Source organism: Sprattus sprattus, assembly GCF_963457725.1.
Source record: "Sprattus sprattus genome assembly, chromosome: 5".
In the NCBI taxonomy this organism is placed as follows: domain Eukaryota; kingdom Metazoa; phylum Chordata; class Actinopteri; order Clupeiformes; family Clupeidae; genus Sprattus; species Sprattus sprattus.
The window spans coordinates 19,343,576-19,359,058 of NC_137924.1; the positions used below are offsets into that span (position 1 = coordinate 19,343,576).

Genomic DNA, 15,483 nt, shown 5'->3' on the forward strand with positions numbered 1-15,483 from the left:
CAACTAAGGATGATGAATAGTTATGTCAACAGGTGCATCAGTGTTGAGGCTTTGTGTGTTTTTGTCATGTGTTTAGGGATTACCTGGACCTCCAGGTGCACCAGGAGAGGGAGGGAAGCCAGGTGATCTGGTAAGGAATGGTCCAGTGAACATCGCCCCTATCACACTTGTCTATCTAATGTCCATAGCTTTTATAAGCATAACAGCATTATTTGTCATAATCATGGTGCATTAAAATGTCATACATAGGGTATTCCTGGAGAAATTGGACCTGTTGGTGCCCTTGGACCAAGAGTAAGTTTGATTTGAAGAACTGTTTTGATGATTTAAAACAATATCAGACAAAGTTTCTTGTTCTCCTATACTTGATCATGATGGGCAGTAATCTATCCATTAGGGAGAGCGTGGAACACCTGGGGAGAGAGGCGATCCAGGGCTTCCTGGATTGCAAGGATCCAAGGGTATTCCTGGAGCACCAGGACCTGATGGGCCAAAGGTACATATGCTGATGATGTTGCTATATAGCCCTTACTACTAAATCATTTGTGTAATTACTGTGTAAAAAATACACCAATAACACATTGTTACACAGTATTTACATGCGTCTCCCTCCATCCACAGGGAAACCCAGGACCCACGGGAGCTCTTGGTGACCTGGGACCCCCAGGCCTTCAAGGAATGCCAGGAGAGAGGGGTATCTCTGGGCCATCTGGTCCTAAAGGAGACAGAGTATGTACCAGCAGAGTTAGTGGGCATAGTGATAACACAATGACTGTCAAGAGTTGTAAAGATGGCTTTTTATTTGAATTTTAGGGATCCTTGGGTGAGAAAGGATCAGAAGGAACACCTGGAAATGATGGTGCTAGAGTAAGTAATTTTAATGAACATCATATTAGAACAAGACACAAACTTTAATGTACACCGAATGTATGCATTTCTTCATTATTCAGTTTGTAATAATAGAACAATGTGATGAGGGCCCTCTTATTTTTTCATCATGATTGTCTTTAGCCCTATTCACTTCAATTTTGGTATACAGTGATGGTCAATATGGCATTGGCTATTCAGGGGACCTGAACTACTTTGTTTGGTTCATTGAATATCTAGCATCTTGAAAGCACTTGGGAATATATTGAACAAACTAACTGATAAATATGAAAAACTCTCTCAATGTACTCTGGCATCAAACTGAAGGCAAAAACAAGAATACACCTCTTGGCAAAACTTTAATGTCCAGACTGTCTCAAAACAAATGGGATGGGCTGCAGTTTTTAACCACAGCGCTAAGACAAGACACTGCAGAGTTTACAAGACCTCAGTTGCATGTCATGTCTTCATCCAAATGGATTGTATGCAGTTCCTCATAAACGCTTATCTCATTGTGTCAGTGTGTTCAGGCTGTGAGGGGGGCATGTGATGGCATGTCTCCACTTAATTCACTGGCAAATAAGACGAAAGCGTTCCCTAACATGGTCTTGTTTTGTGCTATGATAGGGACTTCCCGGTCCTTTGGGCCCAGGAGGACCCGCTGGCCCAAGTGGAGAGAAGGTAAAGAACTTAACGCCATTCATTTGCTGACTTTTATATTGTGTTAACTGACACAAGGGTCCGAAAGATGACTGTGAGGCTTGTCTAGGGCTGGCAAGCTTATCATAATTACATTCCCAACATCAACAATCTTTTTAAATATGCCATAACATGGAATTTATCTTTCCTAGGGAGAACCTGGTCCAAAGGGACCAGCCGGACCTCCAGGATCAAGAGCAATGCCAGTGAGTAATTATTCAAATAAAAGCAATGCCAAAATACTGGAACTCATTTTGCATGTAGTCTCATGCAAACTCAATTATCCTTGCCCATAGGGATCTCCGGGAGAACCTGGGCCAACTGGCGCTGTTGGCTTTGCCGGACCACCCGTGAGTTGACCACTATTTAGCATGACTAAATTCATGACCTTCACCACCCGAAATGTCATCTTCATTACCACTCCACAGTGTTGATTACTCCTGTGATCCATACAGGGTCCTGACGGTCAGCCTGGAGTGAAGGGAGAGCCTGGAGAGCCTGGACAGAAAGGAGATGCTGGGTCACCTGGTCCTCCAGGGTTGTCAGGAGGTCATGGGGCTCCGGTGAGTATAGATTAATAGGCACTTATCAATTTATCAGTGATCTATTTTACTATGTGGCTGCATACTCACTAGATTGATTTGTCCTTGTAGGGTCCTTTAGGAGTTGCTGGGCCAAAGGGTGGCAGAGGAACACAGGGAGCACCAGTAAGTGTTTTTGGTTTGGGGTCTGTTGTTGATCCATGCTGGTCCAAAAACAGCCAGCATAAGATGAGAAGAACTAAGCCTGAGAGCTGACTTGGTGTGTCTCCTTTTTATGTCAGGGCCCAACTGGTTTCCCTGGATCTCCTGGACGAGTTGGCCCACCAGGGCCACATGTAAGTAAAATACAACTCAATTCAATGTTCATTTCAATTGTATTAATCTTTAAAGCACCATTAATAACTGATAAAGTCGCAGAGCTCTGTACATAACCCAGAGCCTAAACCCCCTAGAGCAAGCTTTTAGGCAGGCGACAGTGGGGACGCATCTGTTTGGGGCCGGCCAGGTAGAGAGATAGAAGGGGGGGGGGGGGGGGGGGGGGATTATGAAAAGTTAAACAATGTTCTTAGCTATGGCATCTTACTTGGCAGACATCTCTCCTTGCTATCAAAAAAAGAAAATACAGAAATGCTTTTTTTTGTCATTTTTAGGGTCCTGTTGGACCAGCTGGACCTATTGGTCTTCCTGGCAAAGATGGGCCACCTGGCTTACGTGGAGACTATGGACCTCAAGGGCGCCAGGGTGAGAGAGGCCCAGCTGGTCCTACTGGTAGCTCAGGAGATAAAGGAGATGGTGGAGAGGATGGACCCACGGTAAATATCCTATCAATTACATCTAGATAAAAAGAGGGCCCATCAAATAGAGCCAGTAGTGCTCTAGATAGAAATATCCATCTGACTCATATTAATACATCTTTCTCACTTTCAGGGCCCTGATGGACCACCAGGTCCTGCTGGTACAACGGGACAGAGGGGAAACGTGGGCCTTCCTGGTCAAAGGGGAGAACGCGGAATGGCAGGGCTTCCAGGGCCAGCGGTATGCATCAAATTCAAGACTTAATAGTTAGACCTTAGATCTCAATTACGCAATTTAACATATCTACTGGCTTGTGATTAATGTCAAAATCATACTTAACTGAAATATTTTGTATTGATGTATTTCTAAAGGGTCCTCCAGGAAAAACAGGATCTCCTGGTGCTCAGGGTGATAAAGGTCCTGGTGGACCAGTGGGTGTGCCAGGCGCTAACGGTCCTCGTGGAGACGCTGGGCCTCCAGTAGGTTCACATGAGACTTGCATCACTTCAGATTTCCAAATTTCAATCAGCTCATAACATGCCAAAATGGGCAAGATAGTTTAAGATGACTACATTTGAGCACAGCATTATATCAAGGGTTCCTAGGTACTCTTCACTCAATATAGCATTACTTGATAAATCCAATATTTTTATGAGATGAGTGCATTCCATAGATGGGGGACTTCAGGAAGATTTAAATGCATCTTTAACCTGTCATTACATGTCTTCTGTTGATCCTCGTCTTGTTTTCTGTTATCCCAAAGAACACCATTGTTGCCTACAGACTTAAATGAAAATGTCAACAGAACTTTACCAACAAATCTATGATAACAATAATAACATATCTATGTTAACAGGGTGTCCCTGGTGCCGACGGCCCACCGGGCAAGGATGGAACATTTGGTATGAGGGTAAGTTGTCACTCTCCACTCTCCAGTGTGTTTTACCTCACTACACCTCACGCTTGGTATCACCATCCACTGTTGTTCATCTTCTCTTTCTTCCTTTTCACAACTCTGCTGGCCCACAGGGAGACAGAGGAGATTTGGGCCCTGAGGGACTGACTGGCGCTCGGGGGGCTCCTGGTTCTCAAGGCCCCGTTGGTACAACTGGTGGTCCTGGCAAGAGAGGAGAAGCAGTATGTGTGCTCCACTTGATTTTATATATATAGCAATTGCTTGACAATGGGGACTGAGGAGCTATAAACAGTTTATTTTGATTTTTTTATTATTATCTGATCATTTTATCGTATTCCACCATCTGTAATATAAGAGGGCTTATATATGAGCTGGTGACACTTTCCTGTGTGTGTGAGAGAGAGATAAACTATAGATTTTGTATCGATTTAATTATATATGCAGTTCTTTCCTGTAAGCAGGGCAAGTCTTCATATCTGTATTTTCCTACAGGGCTCAAGAGGTCCCGTGGGTCCTCCTGGTTCAGCTGGAAAGAGAGGCCTGACAGTAAGATCTTATACTTCAAACTAATAAATGAATACTTCGTTGAGTAATACAGTTTAGCAACATGATCATATGGCTTACACAAATACTCATATATACTGCTTTGCAGGGACCACAAGGACCTAGAGGAGATAAAGGAGACCTTGGTGATCATGGAGACAGGGGCCAGAAAGGTCACAGGGGCTTCACTGGTTTACAAGGTCTCCCCGGACCACCAGTAAGGAAAATAATCATACTGTCATGTCCCACAATTCTATTATATTGGTATGTATATGTCTTCAGCTAAATTTAGCAAAGGTGAGCATTCTGAATAAATGGGCCTCTTTTTTTTAAAGGGCTCAACTGGAGATCAAGGAGCTCAAGGAATCTTTGGACCAAGTGGCCAAAGAGTAAGTGTTTGAATTGTTAGCATGGCTGCTAATCATTGTCTCACAAATAATAACATGTGTTGACACACAAACTCGTAATCAACACATTTTCCACCCTAGGGACCTCCTGGACCTGTGGGTCCTTCTGGAAAAGAAGGCTACTTGGGGCAGCCTGGACCAATGGGACCTCCAGGAACTCGTGGATTAAGTGGTGATATTGGACCAGAGGCGAGTACTCACACCTTTACCACTATTCATAAACGTACTGAACATCTTTGTAAATAATCCTAATTACCTGCTAAAGACATGCTAAATGCTTGCAACGTATAGTAATTTGCCATCTTTTATCTGTCATTACCAGGGGCCTCCAGGAGACGAAGGTCCCCCTGGGCCACCCGGTCCTGCTGGCCGCCCGACTGCAGCTATGGATGACTTATTTGGTGCAGGTGACTACGGGCCACCACCACCCCCAGAGTTCAGTGATGATGAGGCACTGTCCAACAGCAACGGCTCAGAGGTTTTACACACTGACCCCGGTGTCCAGGCCACTCTGAAGGCCCTCAGCAGCCAGATCGACAGTATGCGCAGCCCTGATGGCAGCAAGAAGCACCCGGCCAGAACTTGCGAGGACTTAAGACAGTGCTACCCCCAGAAAAAGAGTGGTCAGTAAAACATCTTGTCATCGCCTTGTTAATGCCGCCATGTTCATGACCACATTAAGTTGTGATGAGAATCATTTCGATGTCCCTTGGTCTTGAAGATGTCTAGTGTAAGGGATAGTCATTCCCTTACGAATAATAAGAGTTTGGTCATCAATCCAGGTGAATACTGGGTGGATCCAAACCAGGGAAGTGCGGAGGACGCCATCAAAGTGCACTGCAACATGGACACGGGTGAGACGTGCATCTCTGCAAATCCAACAAGCATACCTCGCAAGTCCTGGTGGAGCTCCCCTTCCAATAAGCCTGTGTGGTTTAGCACCAACATGAATGGTGGAACTTACGTAAGTACCTTGGTGTTGCAAGGATTAAGTACTATTGTTGTTTAGTACTATTGGTTTCATTATGACTGGTGAATCCTGAAGTCCATGAAGTCATGAGCAGGTCATGAGAGTGTTAACTTATATTACTTCTATATTACCCTCTCTGAAACTGTACCTTGGTCAAGCTATCTGAAGGCATCTTTGTTTACATCACCTCTGACCCTTATGATGATGTTATTTGCAGGTTTTTACATACAGTACAGGTTTGTGATGCATGATGAAATTCAACAGTAGTGGATTTCAAATAAATGTCAACCAACAAAGTGACCCTGAGGTCTATGATTGTCTGGTCTAAAAGCCCCCCCTCCAAAGAAAAATTACAATGATGGGCAGTAAAATCAGCAAAAAGCCAGTGAGGCTTTGTCACTACACTCCAACCTAGTGCTAGCACATCTGATACTACTGATTGAACTCTAAGTTCAGTTCTGAGCCCCATTTAGATGTGCCTTTGCTTGGTTGTAAGGGGAACATTGTAACCGGACATTAGTTAGTTAACATAACATTTATGATGTTTCAAATGAATCACAGTCTTAATTGTCTTTTTCAGTTCACTTATGGGCAGAAGGATCAACCAGTCAACTCTGTAACAGTACAGATGACGTTCATCCGTCTCCTCTCCAAAGAGGCCTCGCAAACCATCACCTACCACTGCAAAAACAGTGTGGGCTTCAAAGACGAGAAGAATGGAAATCTGAAGAAAGCACTTGTCCTCAAGGCAGCCAACGATCTAGAGCTCAAAGCTGAGGGAAATAACCGTTTCAGATACACTGTCGTAGAGGATACTTGCTCAGTAAGTTGAAAGCATGCATACATTGACTATCAAGGGTGCATGGTGCCACTGATATTTGTATTTCATATTGCAAAGTCACATACCAATATGTAAGTCTTAAAGGTATGACAGTCTAACACGAAGCAGTACAGTATCTGTGTTCCAACTCACACTGATTTTTGCTGAATATGAAACACATTGCATTTTGCACTACAATATTGAAACCATTTGGCCTCAGCCCACACAACTTTGAAGATGAAAGTCTAAAGTCATGACATATCCTTGCCACAAATTTACCAACAAGAATGTTATTAACATGAAAACACCATTTTTCCTTTTGCAGCAAGCCAGTGGGAACTGGGGCAAGACCATTTTTGAGTACAGGACACAGAAAACAGCAAGACTTCCCATTGTGGACGTGGCCCCTGTAGACATTGGAGGGGCAGACCAGGAGTTTGGCATTGACATTGGGCCGGTTTGCTTCTTGTAATAAATCAGAGAGGGATGTACTGAAGAGAACCCTGAGACTCTTGAACTGACTGCTGACACGATCAGCCTTGTACATACCGTATGGTGGACTACTCTGACCCTGTTGCAAGATATTTATTGTCCCTTTCTAATCATCTAGAAAGAAAAAAAAGCAGTAGTTTCAAGCCCACTGTAAGTGATTTTTCTTTTCTCAATTGGGAAAACATCATTCTCTCATAGAAATCAATGCAACTGATGTGCATTGATTATTGTGAAATTGAACCAAAAATAAAACCCATACATGAACATTTCATTACAATTAATCTGCAGACAAGTGTGGTTATTCAGTCATTGCCTGCTGTTATTCAATCATGAATTGTTACACCTGACACAAGTGTCGTTGGACGTTATTAGTTTCCTTTTTGAAATGATACTCATTTGCTTATATTTGTCGTACATTTTTTTTAAACTTTTTTTTTACAACAAAGAATCGGTGCTACAATGGATACAATACAATGTTTTAATTATTCCTCTTAGAAAGAATGTTTTATAAAAATTACACCCTGTAACCAATTAAAGTACCTTCACTCTGTAACGGTAATGGCATCTATCTGAAAATTAAAGTGAGACAGTTGATTTGCATGGATGTAAGCTACCTCGTCTCTATGTACTGGGATTGATAAGATGTTTCCCACACAGCTGCAGGGAGATCCTCCAGCAATCATGCAGAACAGGGTTGTGGACAATGGAATAAAGATCTTAGAGTCACTGATGGAACAGCCAAATCAGTGCCTCAGGAGAGGTGTCTTTATATTGCCATATTAACATTGGTGTGCTAAGCAATTAAGCAAGGTATTTGCTATTGATGTGTTATATTCTTATGCATGGAGCTAGGCTCTTTTTAATCAGCTTTGCAGTCCCTTCTAACCATCTTTTCCCCCAAAAAACCTTTCAGCCATCGCAAAGAATGGCAGTAACACCAAGGCCTTCATGTATTTTTTTTTGCTATGCAACAAATTAAACATATGCTTGTTTATCTCAGCTCTTTTTTGTGAAATCAATGGAGAAAATTTAATTTTCCTTTTTTTCAGTCTTTATTATGAGTTTTTGGAAAGTTTTTACATAAAAGTCACACTTTGATTGAAATGACTCACTCTTCAATAAACTGATTTTCTTTAAAACACATAGTTATGATAGATAATATATTACCTATGAACTTTAAATATTTTTCATTAAAATGGTAAATATATTGTATGCAGTTAGCTTTGTTTAGATCTGTGTGAACCTGTGCAATATATTTTAGAGCTAGGAAGATGTCACTTTTTCCAGTTGTTTAACTGTACTGCAATGTATACCCTTCCTGGCAAGGGCATGACCCTGTCTAATTCTGTTCAATGTTTTGTATTATAATTTATTTCAGTTAGGTGCTGATGGCTTTTCATAATCATACAGATTATTAGCTATAGTCAACTTGAAAAAGTATCACTTAAAGGTATGTGACCGATATGATTAACGCGAAGTCACTGCATGACCAAGTCCTAATAACATCCACACTACAAGGCTTAGAGAGAGCCAGCTGAGCCAGTGGAAAAGCTCTTTGGTGGAAAGACAAGATGGACTACCACAAGTGCATCTTACCCAGCCAAGCGTTGTGCACTTGTGACTTGGAATTAAGAGGGCACGGCACCAGGGAATCACTGCATCCAGGCAAACCTTATTCTGCATGTGGCATCTCATCTTTACCCTCATTCTTGAGCTTTTATAAGAGAAGGTAAATTAATAAAAACCTGTGATATGATAGTGTTTGTTTACATTCCAAAGTTAATCAAAGACTATAGGCAAATCGCAAGAGTTCAATATCATTCTTCATGTGAATATGATGAAAGTATGGTAAGTAAGACAAATGTACCAATATAGCAACCCATTCATGTCTATGTACTACCACAGTTGGACTATTGGATAATAAATAACTTCTACTGTAAAAAACACATGGCTTTATACTTCATCACTCTGGGAATATAACTCAGTTGTTTCCTGGTGTAATAAGTGACTTCATCATTCATCAACAGAACAAAAGCCGAACAAAAAGCAGCACATCAGATCAGCACTCAAAAGTCTCCATGTTTGACAATGATCAAGGTCGAGGGTTCAAGGAAAGAGGAAATAGGATAGATCTTCATACAACAAGCCTATGTATCATGTCAATATACTGAGAATGAAATCAATTCAAAAACATCAGTAGTGTATCATGTGATGTAATATTTAATGACTATGGGGGAAAAGTTTAAAATAATGCATACAAATTAAATGTAAACATATAGGTGTACATGTAACATGTAAATATACTGACAAAGGCTTTCAAAGTGCTTCTTTGTGCAAGAGGGTACTAAAACATAGTAAGAAATTAATTTCTGCTACCCAAGAAGATTTAAAAAAGTTCATATTGGGCTAAATGGATAAAGAAGACAAACAGATGGTTAAATGGTCTATTAAAATATTTCAATGAATTCATTTTAGTCATCAAAATATGTTAAATTATACAAAATATGTTACATATAATGAAGCTCAGTTTGGCATTCCAGTAATATGTCAATAGCTACCCAATGATGCATAAAACCTCAACTCAACACAAATGTAAGGGAGAACATCACCCTCTAATGATGCATTTGTAAACTTCATAAGAAATGTTCAGGTCAATACTGCTTGTCACAGAGCCTAGATCATGTGGACACACAAGGAACTCCAGTTATTGATGTATACTTGGAAATAGGGACCAGCTAAGTTACCAAGAAATATTTATGGACTCTTTTCCACTCTTGTGTTTGTAGGTTTTAGTGCAGTCCTCTTCTAATGTAACAGGGCTACAGCCACAACTGAGGACTCATGCTAGTGCCCCCATGGGACTTTTAGGATTATTCTTCAGACTTCAGAGGTGTTATACTGCATTCATAAATCCCTAAAATGGTCTAACATGGCTATCACAACCAGACTTTCAGGTACAAGTATATTGAAAATGTTTACAATAAAGGAGGTTTCTGAAATGACAAACAAAACTTAAAACACAATCAAGGCAGGAACATGACACATTGTAAATTTCGTTTTTTTTTGTGTGGTTTCAACAGGATATGAGAGTTTAGATATTACGCTTTTCGTTACAGCATGTACCATTGGACATACTATTTACATCCTTCAATGCCTGTACAAGGGGGTGTCAAAACTAGTCTATACTTTTTTAATAATTGTTACAAAAATAGTGTTTTAACTTATCAGACTTAAAACGTAGGTTCCCACCATATTTCTCTCTTTTTTGAATTATTTTTTGTAAACCAAATTCTAATGCAAAGACATACAAATCTCAAGGTGAGAACATTGACATCTTGACTGTAGATTCAATTTTGGCACTTATTTAATAGAAACAGGAAACAGTATTTCACAAAAGTCTTCTTGGCATCAGCAGCGACCGTCTAGTGGGTCCAGAGAAAAGACAGTGCCCTCTAGGGTTAGTCCCATTTTGAACCCCTCCTGAAAAAAAAAGAAGATATTTAGATAAAGATAATATATATAATATAAAGATAAGCTATTTCATCAAAAATCAATGAAGAAATTGAACTAAGTTGATACAAAATATAATCACTTTTTTGCAACATGAAGTGCTGTTAACTGAAACTGTACTTCAGTGTAGTGGCAGAACTGGTTAAACTATGAACTGCCTTTTCTTCAAAGGTAAATACTGGGTGTGAATACTCTTTTTCAGCAAAAACCCCAGTGGCCCTAGACAACCCCAAACAAGTATGAAGTCAGGTGCAGATACAAACCATCTCTGACGCTGCCGCAGAGGCAAAAGAGAAGGGACAGTTAGTAAGGAAAAGAGGTTACAAAGTTACACACATGAGAAGAAAACAAACAGCTGTGCTGGAAACTCTCATTATTCAGTATAATCATAATACAATATAATAATAGTGTATTTTAATTAATTAACAGGAATTAGGTGCCTGAATATTTCCATCTTCATTACAAGATGTTTCATATTACTAATTCTTTCGTTGACAGAAGATAAAAAAGGCTCAAAAACGTTAAAACAAAGTAAAATTTTGGTTCATATTTTTGGTTAGATGAAATCATAGTGACACATGCACGGTGAAGAAAGAAAGCTTCATCAAGTACTTTCACTGCCAAATTGCATAGAACTTTAATGGCATTTCACTGGCTAACCCACTCACCGTGAGGGGAAATATCATTATCAACACCCCCCTCACACCCAAGCCAGGCACTCCTTGAATTACACACCAACTAAATTTGGCAGCAAGATTACCTGACTGAGCTCCAGCCGCACTCACACACACATGCACACGGCTGAGCTAGCATGGTTTTGAGTGTGATTGATAGACATTAGAGTGACAGGTGGGGGGGGGGAGGGGGTCCACCTCTCCCGGTCACCGTGCCTACCGTCTGTTCCGGCAGCTGCTCATATGCATGCGTCGCCATGTGCTAATAATTCACAGACATGCAGTCACCTGCATCTCGTCCAGCTTGGACTGGATGTCCGGGGGGAAGTCTGCGGCCCCACAGATGAATGGGTCAAAGGGTCCGGCACCAAAAAGATCTTTCCCTGTGTGTGGGAGAGAGAGAGAGATGTAGAGAGGAGCTGTGCTGCTTTGTGCCTCAGTACAGGTGTTATGTTGGGGGGATGTCTGGGACATGGATGGGGAGATGTCTGGGACACGGGGGTAATGGATGGTGCTAAGTGGAAAATTCGTTTCTGAAGGTCTTTCCAGAGTGTCTCTGGGAATATGACCCTCAGGTGTGGTTTGGAGGGATACATTTGTTATAACACACACACACACACACACACACACACACACACACACACACACACACACACACACACACACACACACACACACACACACACACACACACACACACACACACACACACACACACACACACACACACACACACACACACACACACACACAAACACACACACACACACACACAGTAGTACTAGTGATAATAAAAAGAGAATCTCTGTGAAATTCTACTTGTCCAGCTGTTGTCCAGTTAACCAATGAATCAAATGTCTTTCTGTAAACCAAGGAATCAAGGATGCACAATATCATCAGTGAAATAAATAAATCTGAGCTATCACCATCTGGTGGCATTCATCTCCAGAGAACACCGCAGGGATGGACGGTTAGGATAAACACTGAGCAGGACAGGCTTAGTATAACTGACCATTTTGAAAGGAGTTAAAAAACCACCTGTCTGTCCGAATAACATAGGATTTGTTCTGGTTTAAACAGCACAACTGCAAGAGACTTGGCAAGAACTGCTGGAAATGTAATTCCTTATTTCCCCCGGGTCCTAAGAGTGAAGCCTTGTGTTTAGCCTCCTCTTGGAGGATTATTAATAAGAAAACAAAGAGAAATACAGTTGACAGCCAGTCAGGCAAAACAAAGTCCCCTAGTATATTTTTATATGGATTGGATTGATTGTTGCCTTTCTCTTGGTCAAGTATAATATCCCAGAAATTGTTTACGGGCAAGAAATATAATTATTTTTTGTTAAATTCTGAACAAATGAAGAAAAACAATATCATAATATTTGAATTGTACTATGTCTTTTATTGCATAAAGCCTACCTCATTTTATTTTAATGAACAACATTTCACTGAGAGGTAGATCAGGGAGACACCAGTTCAACTATTTAGATCACAAATCAACTTGAGTGGGTTATGGCTTCAGCTCAAGAGGTGCTTAGCAGCTCCAAAAAGTCAATTATTGTCATTAATTATGAAAATCTTAACAAAAATGAGTATCCTGCATCCTGTGCCCATATCTGCACTGGCAGCAGTGCTCATCATATCAACAGGAGAGTCTGGGGCTTACGCTCTTCTGCTGGAGGTGCAGAAGCGGGAGGTGGCGCTCCGTTACTCGCCGGTAATGGAACCAGTGGCTCCACAGGGGAAAAGGGAATCATGTCAAAAACATCTGTGGATGGCGGTTTTGAGGAGATGCTGCCTGCCTGCGGGGAACCAATGGCATTGAGCAAGGTCAGGAATCAAACCTGAGCCTTAGCACAACAATGTTAAGAAGAACAACACACAACAATGCACACTTCAGCTGCGTAAAATAACCCATTTTTGTAATATCCAAACATTTCTTAATAAGGATACGCGTATGTAACCAAATCAAACAAAAAAAAAGACATAAGACTGTCACATGCTGTTACTAATGCAGAACATGGTAGGACAGACTCAAGAAGCAAAAAGAGAAAAGGGCTGGCTACCTAGCCCAAAGCACATCAAACAAGACTGGAAAGAGAAGGAAAGGTGTTTTTTTTACACGAGGCCGCGGGATACTGAATCCGTTGGGAGGCTTTGGAAGTGCAGGCTTAGCGGGAGGAGGAGTGAGAAGGCCTGTGGAGAAGTTGGACTCGGGAGAGCTCATAGGCGTAAGAGTGACAGAGGAGATTTCTAGACACGAGAAGGAGGTGAGATTATGACACCAGAAGAGAGAGGAAGGCCTCTGCAGCATGTACGCTTCGTTAGATGAGTTTAAATGCAGCAGCTGTGAAAAGATCACATAGAGGAGAGTTTAGGAGGAAGAGGAATCTACAGCATACTACTCTGAAATATCTACAGAACAAGGAGTGCAAGAGAGAGGGAGAGAAAGGAAGATTTATAGGGTTCTAAAGGGAGTCTATGTAGCTCTTACTGGTGAGACTTTGGAACTTCTCATCTGCTCGTCTAAGTTCTGTAACTGTTTTTTCAATTCTGAATTTTCAGTTTCGAGTTCTTGAATCTGTGGAGGACACATCAGTAAATATGATATTAGTGCACAGTGTCAAATGCGACAAAACAACATTGCCACTCGTCACGCTCCCTATGTGGAGACGGTGGAATAAATGTCAGCTTAACAATGTTGTTTTCCGTGTTTTTCTTACTGTAACAAAAAACTTCAGTGTTCTTGGATCTGAGGGAAACCACTACAGGTACAGAGAAGTCATCTTACTCTCTTTTGAAGGGATCCTATCTGTTTCCGCGTCTCTACATCTTTTCCACCCGACTCCAGAAACTTCTTGTAAGCCAAGTCAAAGGCTTGACCAATAGTGAGAGTAATCTCCTCTGCCTACAACACAGGTTTAGAGAAACCTTAATGCGGTCCAACTATAGACGTTGCATATACTGTAAGTACATTTCCCTACTGTTCAAATTTCTGTGCAATTGTTTTAAGCATAGCAATATAATTTCATAATGACCACATTTTCTTCATTTTCAGCAACTGATATAGAAGGTGATACGTGTTAAAGAACTCGTACACATTTTTCACTGTCAAACACGTAGCAGAGATGTTTATTGGTCTCAGAGTCTTTGCAGATGAATGTAAATATCCTTTTGTCTGTTTTATCATCCGCACAGAAGGATATCCTGTGCAACTGGCAATTGTGCAGCACATCCTGTGAAAGGATAAGCACAAGACATTGCATTGTATTAGAACATGGAGACCATCTATAATTTGATATCTAGTTTATATATCATATAAGTCAATATGCTTAATTATAACACAGGTAGATTAAATCAAGCATTCTGATTGGTTGAGAGTGAGTCACTGGGTGTGCTTTATTGAGTACTAATTAAATTCCGCTGCGCGTCAGACCTAACCACACCCTCGAACAAGTTAATTATTGACGATACAGTACTGCCTCTCGAACCTTATTGCTTAATTAGTACACATACCTTTGTCTTAGGATCTAATATTTTTACTCCGTAAATCGATATTTGTAATTCCACCTTTGGAACCTTCTGACCTTCTGATTTTTTGATGTGCCTTTGAAACTGCAGGGAAGAAAGAAAAAAAAATAAAAACACAACACCGTAATACCGCAACTGTCCTGTGGGGACCGTGTGACCGACCACTGGTTTGTCTCACTTGCAGTTCTCAACCAGGCGGATATAAACAGATGGACAGAGCAACAACAACAACAACATCAATCTCTCAAGTGCACAGCTCAGCTTCCCCAGGGAGAACTCAAATGCCAAATCCTCTTACTTTGGCTGTGCTTAAACTCCACACTTGAGTTACACCAGCAGTGGGGACAGGGTGGGAGGGCACAGATAAACACAGGATGAAAGGGGTAAAGGCCTCACCAGATGTAACGGGGAAAGTGTTGTTTGTGACATTGATCTAAAAAACTGTGGCCAAACAACCAGCACAGATGAGGTATATTAAAGAATGAATATTACTCTGTATGAACCAAGTTGACCACCATAAAGATTAGATTCAATATTTTACAAAGTCTAAAGCTTCCTCAAATCATGAAGAGAGTAACAGAAGGATAAGCACTGTGTCTAAGAGTTAATATTGATATCATAAGGTTATTCTCATCCAGTCCAGCTGTTCCCATCATCTACTGCTTGCAGTCAATAGGTCAATAACTTTGTGCTGCAGCAATTTACTATGGGCATGTTT

At 41.1% G+C, this 15,483-nt stretch overlaps 2 protein-coding genes across 3 annotated transcripts in view; one reads left to right on the top strand and one right to left on the bottom strand.

Annotated features, from left to right (window-relative positions):
- The window catches only part of col5a2a (collagen, type V, alpha 2a), a 32,364-nt gene extending 24,314 nt beyond the window's left edge, over positions 1-8,050 (top strand). For both annotated transcript variants that reach the window (XM_080839077.1, XM_080839078.1), the window contains exons 31-54: positions 77-130; positions 250-294; positions 398-496; positions 622-729; positions 814-867; positions 1,495-1,548; positions 1,719-1,772; positions 1,863-1,916; positions 2,022-2,129; positions 2,220-2,273; positions 2,390-2,443; positions 2,759-2,920; positions 3,036-3,143; positions 3,275-3,382; positions 3,760-3,813; positions 3,933-4,040; positions 4,312-4,365; positions 4,472-4,579; positions 4,698-4,751; positions 4,851-4,958; positions 5,092-5,392; positions 5,552-5,733; positions 6,320-6,562; positions 6,885-8,050. In XM_080839077.1, coding sequence (XP_080695203.1) covers positions 77-130; positions 250-294; positions 398-496; positions 622-729; positions 814-867; positions 1,495-1,548; positions 1,719-1,772; positions 1,863-1,916; positions 2,022-2,129; positions 2,220-2,273; positions 2,390-2,443; positions 2,759-2,920; positions 3,036-3,143; positions 3,275-3,382; positions 3,760-3,813; positions 3,933-4,040; positions 4,312-4,365; positions 4,472-4,579; positions 4,698-4,751; positions 4,851-4,958; positions 5,092-5,392; positions 5,552-5,733; positions 6,320-6,562; positions 6,885-7,031 — 2,475 coding nt within the window. In that variant the 3' untranslated portion in view covers positions 7,032-8,050. The remainder of the gene's footprint in view (positions 1-76; positions 131-249; positions 295-397; positions 497-621; positions 730-813; positions 868-1,494; positions 1,549-1,718; positions 1,773-1,862; positions 1,917-2,021; positions 2,130-2,219; positions 2,274-2,389; positions 2,444-2,758; positions 2,921-3,035; positions 3,144-3,274; positions 3,383-3,759; positions 3,814-3,932; positions 4,041-4,311; positions 4,366-4,471; positions 4,580-4,697; positions 4,752-4,850; positions 4,959-5,091; positions 5,393-5,551; positions 5,734-6,319; positions 6,563-6,884) is intronic.
- A 1,204-nt stretch (positions 8,051-9,254) lies between these two features.
- Positions 9,255-15,483, bottom strand: part of gulp1a (GULP PTB domain containing engulfment adaptor 1a) — a 28,679-nt gene continuing 22,450 nt past the window's right edge. The window contains exons 5-11 of the mRNA XM_080838607.1: positions 14,751-14,849; positions 14,333-14,470; positions 14,026-14,142; positions 13,729-13,815; positions 12,901-13,036; positions 11,524-11,618; positions 9,255-10,531 (exon numbers count right to left, since the gene is read on the bottom strand). Coding sequence (XP_080694733.1) covers positions 10,460-10,531; positions 11,524-11,618; positions 12,901-13,036; positions 13,729-13,815; positions 14,026-14,142; positions 14,333-14,470; positions 14,751-14,849 — 744 coding nt within the window. The 3' untranslated portion in view covers positions 9,255-10,459. The remainder of the gene's footprint in view (positions 10,532-11,523; positions 11,619-12,900; positions 13,037-13,728; positions 13,816-14,025; positions 14,143-14,332; positions 14,471-14,750; positions 14,850-15,483) is intronic.